The sequence below is a fragment of the Alligator mississippiensis genome, chromosome 1 (assembly GCF_030867095.1).
Source record: "Alligator mississippiensis isolate rAllMis1 chromosome 1, rAllMis1, whole genome shotgun sequence".
In the NCBI taxonomy this organism is placed as follows: Eukaryota; Metazoa; Chordata; order Crocodylia; family Alligatoridae; genus Alligator; species Alligator mississippiensis.
In genome coordinates this window covers 4103474-4109536 of record NC_081824.1, presented here as the reverse complement: position 1 = coordinate 4109536, position 6063 = coordinate 4103474, and the positions used below count along the sequence as shown (strand labels likewise).

General features: G+C 49.8%; 1 protein-coding gene across 1 annotated transcript in view; it reads left to right on the top strand.

Moving 5' to 3' along the window:
- Positions 1-1129: 1129 nt before the first annotated feature.
- The window catches only part of EPHX2 (epoxide hydrolase 2), a 70277-nt gene continuing 65343 nt past the window's right edge, over positions 1130-6063 (top strand). Inside the window, exon 1 of the mRNA XM_014608547.3 lies at positions 1130-1255. Coding sequence (XP_014464033.2) covers positions 1155-1255 — 101 coding nt within the window. The 5' untranslated portion in view covers positions 1130-1154. The remainder of the gene's footprint in view (positions 1256-6063) is intronic.

The following is a 6063-nucleotide window of genomic DNA, read 5'->3' as shown; positions in this document are numbered from 1 at the left end:
GTCGAGTTGGATGTAAATTTGCTACCTGCATGATGAATGATCCCACTCAGTTCCTGTGCAGTAAGGCACGTGTAGACGCCTTACTGCGCAGTGATCCTGTGTGTGCGCTCTGACTTGGGAGCAACTTCACACTCAAGTCGGAGCACACACACAGCATTACTGTGCAGTAATGCCTGCACGTGTAGACGCCGGTCTGAAAGCCGCTGGCTGTGCAGTAACCTACTGTGCAGTAACTTATTGCGCAGTAAATGCACGTGTAGACACACCCAGTGATGGCAAAACATCTCATGGGTTTAAGCCTGATCTGGATACCCGCCTGAGTAAGGCTGCAGGAGGCAATTGCCTGAGATAACGGTGGAAGGTGTTGGATAGCCCATGAGGTTGCTTCTAGCCCTCAGCTCCTGCTTGCACAACTTTCCGTGCGATAGCATCATACATCTCAAGGCAGCCCTATGAAGCAGAGAAGCATCCTCCATCCTCCCCTTACAGAAAGACAGCTGAAGGACAAAAAAAAGGGGGGGGGGGCATTCAGTGACACTGAAGCAACACAGGAAGTCTGTGGTCCAGGAGGGGGCTGTTTTTTGGGGGGGGGGGGGGGGGAAGGCACCATGCCTCCCTCCTTCTGCCTGAGAAGAGCACACACAAGGCAAGGTGCTTAGCAAAATACTTAGCAAAACCCGAAAGCTCGCTTAATAACTATTCTCCAACTATTTGGGTTGGTCTAATAAAAGATAGCAAATTCACCCAAGGAACCTTGTTAGCAAAAATGTAGAACTCTTGGTTCCAAAATGACCCTTTTTATTAAATCAACGGAGACATTGCCAAAAAAAAAAAAAAAAAAAAAGACTCTTTTTCTGCAAGCTTTCCGGCTCATGGCCCTTCATTTGGCTCAGGGAAAGTTCAAGGCGGTACGAAGTCTGGAAGGGGTTTGAAAGCACTGGTCCAGCAGGGTGGGAAGCATCCCTTCCCCACCCTGCATCCCGCCTCCCTGGGAACGCGGCGCCTTTAGGACCCGGAGGACTGCCGCGCGGAGAGCGCGGGAGGGGGGCGCGGCTGGCGGGCGTGGGCGGGGCCAGCGAGGGGGCGGGGCCAGAGGCTCTTCTTGAGGGGAGCGGGCGGCGCGCACCCTTTCGTGGCCGCGACGGAGCAGCGCCATGGCACGGCGGGCTGTGCTGTTCGACATAGGCGGGGTGCTGGTGGTCCCCGGCCCGCAGGGCTTCATGCGGCGGCACGAGGAGGCTGCCGGCCTGCCCGGGTAGGCGGACAGCGGCCGGCGGCGGGGTGGGGGGTCTCGCCCGCCCGCCTCTGCTTCTGCGGTGCGGGGGGGCGCGGACCCGAGAAGCGACACGGTGTGTTTCTTGTGTGTCGCGCCCGCCCGCTCCGCCGGCTCCAGCTGCTGGGTAGGGGGCTGCGGGGCAGCGTCATCCGTGACGTAACAGGCACTATTCTGCATTGGAGGGAAACTGAGCTGTAGCAGTATGCCAGGAGGGCTTGATAATTAGTAGTGTTATGATTATTAGTGTTGTTATCATATCAAGTGTTATCATTATCATATCATATCAAGTGTTATTGGCTTTATCAGTTATGATTGGCACTATTAATTAATAATGATGGACATCAGTGTCTTTATGATGCATGGTAATGGTGCTCTATTAAATTATTTGATGATTATATTATCACTATCATTAGCATTATCCTGATAATGATCGCCATGGTGATGATAGTGGTGCAAATGCTGGTGATCGTCATCTCGTTTTTGTTATTATCACGATGATGGTAGCCGTGGTGGTGATAGTGGTGCAAATGCTGGTGATCATTTTATTATCGCGATCATCATGGTGATGATGGTGGCGATGATAATGATTATGGGATGGATGGTCATTAGGAGAAGGTGATGAGGGGCAGTTGGCGTGGATACAGCAGGGGCAACCCGATGGCCTCCTATGACGAGATGACTGGGTTTGCGGGTGCAGGGAGATGTGGGTAGGAGGGGGTGGGATGGCTTGATTTTTAGCAAGGCTTTTGATACGGTCTCGCAGGCAAGCTAAAGAAGTGCAGTCCATTCATCCAGCCTGTAAGGTGGATAGAAAACCAGCTGGAGCATTTGGGCTTACAGGATCGTAATCAATAGCTCGATGTCTAGTTGACAATCGTGGCATGTACAAGCTCCCTACGGTGAGATGGCTGGCTCTGCGGATGTAGGGAGACCACTGGATGTGGTGTACCTTGATTTTTAGCAAAGCTTTCAATGCAATCTCCCACAGCATTCTTGCAGGCAAGCTAAGGGAGCGTACTTCCTTAGCTCGCCTGCAAGAATGCAGTGGGAGACCATATCAAAAGCCTTGCTAAAATCAAGGTGATTGCACTGGACTGTAAGGTGGACAGCAAGCTGGCTGGAGCGTCGGGCTCAGAGGGTTGCAATCAGTGGCTCGATGTCTAGTTGGCAGGCGGTATCAAGTGGAGCGCCCCAGGGGCTGGTCCTGGGCCAGTTTTGATCAATGTCTTCGTTAATGACCGGGAAGATAGGATGGGGCACACCCTCAGCAAGTTTGCACATGACGCCAAGTTGTGGGGAGTAGTGGATGTGCTGGAGAGTTGGGCTAGGATTCAGAGTGACCTCGATAAACTGGGGGATTGGGCCAAAAGGAATCTCCTGAGGTTCAACAAGGACAAATGCAAAGTCCTGCGCGTAGGAGGGAATGATCTCATGCACTGGTACAAGCGGTGGTGGGGAGGGGTGTGCTCTGCAGAAAAGGACCTTTGGGCTGTAGTGGGCAATAAGCTGAACAGGAGCCAGCAGTGTGCCCTTGTTGCCAAGAAGGTCAATGGCGTCCTGGGCTGCATTAGTAGGAGCGTTGCCAGCAGATGGAGGGCAGTGATTCTTCCCTCTATTCAGCACTGATGAGGCCACATCTGGAGTCCTGCATCCAGCTGAGGGCCCCCACTGCAGAAGGGATGTGGGCACATTGGAGAGAGTCCAGCGGAGGGCAATGAAAATGGTTGTGGGGCTGGGGGACAGGGCTGGTGAGGAGAGGCTGAGGGAAATGGGTTGATTGAGCCTGCAGAAGAGAAGACTGAGGGGGACTGAATAACAGCCTTCACCTCCCTGCAGGGGGGTTGCAAAGAGGATGGAGCTGGGCTGGTCTCAGTGGGGACAGATGAACAAGGAGCAATGGGTTCAAGTTGCAGCAAGGCAAGTTGAGGTTGGATATTAGGAAACCAATGTCTCACTAGGAGGATAGTAAAACACTGAAACAGGTTACACAGAGAAGTGGTAGAAGCTCCATCCTTGGAGGTTTTGAAGACCCGGTTAGACCAAGCCTTAGCTGGGATGATGTTGCTGGGTATGGTCCTGCTTGGAGCAGGAGGTTGGACTAGATGCGGCCTCCTTTTCTATGATTCTGTTATCATTATTATTATCATTATGATGGTAGTGGTGATGATTATCATGATTATTATCATCATCATCATATTATATCACAAAACAAATACAACTAATGGAATGGTCTTCCATTTGCTAGACTCATAGTTAATGTTAAAAAAAAAAATGCAACAAACTAGGGACAAAAATAGTCCAAGTATGTTGTTTCAGTCCCGTAGTCATTATAGTTATAGGATCATCTCTTAATCAAATTCATGACAGTTAATCTCTCCTCCTTCATCTGCAATGCAGGAAGAGAGGTCTTGTGTGGAGTGGGTGTGTTGGGTGTGCAGCAAAGGTGAGAGCTGGTTCAACCTTCTGTGTATTGAACTAGTCAGTTGTGTAACAGTATGGGTGGAGGCTCTTTGTTAGACCTATTGGTGACTGCCTTTCACAGCTACAATTGCAATTAAAACTTAATAGGACAATGAAGAAAGAAGAGTTTAAAGCATTAGAAGAATGGACTGTGATGACTTTTAAGGTGATCCCTCATTCCCATTGGCTGCAATCTCTCGCACAGTAAGGGAGAAAAAAGCCATGCTTGATTATTGGTTTCCCTAGCAGAAGGGACGAGATGTTCAGGTGACCTGGAGCTGTTCTTGAATTCGCTTCCTCTTTCCCACGAAACGCGGCCAAAGGAATAGCAGAGGCGGGAGCTACGCTTCCTGCCTCTAGTGCTGATTCCTGGAGCTGGAGGGACGTAAGACTGGAAGGGTCTTCCCAGGACGCAATGTCTTGTCTCTGCCTGTAGACCATCATTTATCCAAAGAGCCTTAAAAATCCACTCCCACCACAATCATAAAGCCTACCCAAAGGCACCTTGCAGTGCGTTGTAAAGTGGATGCTCAGATGCTCGTCGCTCTGTATTTGCTTGGAAGACTGTGGGTTGGGATTTAGCTGGAGATGTCGGTCCTTTCCTCTGACCTAGTTTGAAGATGTGGTTGACGGGGCTCGGACCTCGTGGTGGTGACTGAAAAGGGCTGAGATTCCCGTGAGGTATCCAAAGTTGCCCAATGGAGCTAAGCAAGTGGAACAGAAGATCTTGTGCTTGGTACAAACGAGGCTCAGTAGAAAAATTAGATTATTTTGCATTGTGCTCTTTTTGAAACGGAGGCTTAAATGGTTGGGGCAGAACATGTAGTTTTGAGGGGGCTGGGTTATTTTAGTTTTAAAAAGAAGTTGATGTTGAATCTGTGTGATTATTTATTTTATTTTCCCCATTGCTGGCTGTAATTAAAAACTATTTCAGTACTACTCCACATTTTAACTCTACCTACGTGCGTTTTCCCACCTTGGTTTCCTTCTCTTGGGGAAACAGATGGCCCCTGGGATGTGCCCAGCCCTTGTTTTCTCCTTCTGAATCTTGGTTTTTCTTTTTGGTTCCCAATCCATTTCTTCCTCAAATGGTCCATGAGACCTTTCTGTAACCTCCTATCTCCCTTTTATCAGGAGACTCTGTGCTCAGTCTTGTTTGATGAGCTGTTCCTTTACCTCCTTATGGCTTGCTGTGGGAGGTCGCTGTTTTGGGTCTAGAGTTTGTCAAATAGAGACTTCTAAACAGCTCCTGGAATTCAAGAATTGCAGAAATTGAGGGTTGGAGGGACCTCACGAAGTCGCATTGAGACCAGCCCCAACTCCGTCATCCCGGCCAAGTCTTTGTCTACTCAGGTCTTCAAAATCTCCAAGGATGAAGAGGAGAGTCTGCCACCTCCCTGGGGAGCCTGTTCCGGTGTTTTAGTACCCACCTAGTGAGCAAGTTATTCCTAATACCCAACCTTGCCTTCCCTTGCTGCAACTTGAGACCATACTTGGAAAATGGAGGTAGGAAGACAACAGATGGGCTGAGCCCACTTTTTTTTTGCAATCCAGCTTGAGTTTGCAGTCTCATGAGGTGATAACTGGTGCATAGGTTGATTCCTAAAGTCGTCACTAAAGCATCGTGCCCATTTTACAGCTGGAGAGCCAAGGCCCATGGAGGTCCTATGGGGCAGAGCCAGGAATGGAGTCTGGTCTCCCAAGCCTCAGTTCAGTGACTAAGCTCCAAGGCTCGACCATCACGGTTGGAGCTAGTCCGTTTTCCCTGAGGTGCTGTGCATGCCAGGCTTGTATTGGGACATGGATGAAGCTTGATGTGTTCTGCTGTAGTTTTAGCTGATCTTGGCATCTGAATCCTGCAGTCCTGGCACTTTGTATGTGGGGGCTGCAGTATTCCAGTAAGAGTCTTTGCTTCTTCATGCTCTCGGGGAAGAGGAATTGGATGTCCAGGTGGAACCGTCTCTACCTTCAAAATAGCAGGGGGCTAGTCTTTCAGCAGATAAACTCGGCTTTCAGACTGCTGAGGATTTTGAGCTGCTCTTCCTCTTTCTTACTCCTATCCACTGGGTCCCCATCAGTGATTTGGAGCCAAAAGAAGTCTTGCTGCTCACCTTGTTTCTCCAGGCTAGTAAATACCATCTGCTCAAGGCAGAGTTGCAGTCGTGCTTGCAAGGCAAGGGGTTCCAAAGTGCTGTTCCCATGCAAGAAATAGCCAGGCTTAAGCTGATGAGATTGGGTACAATCAGTCTGGTGGAGAGAAAAATATCTGAATCTGGGCTCGGTGAGCTTGTCCCCAGTGCCTCTATACCAACCAGTCCCCTGGCTCT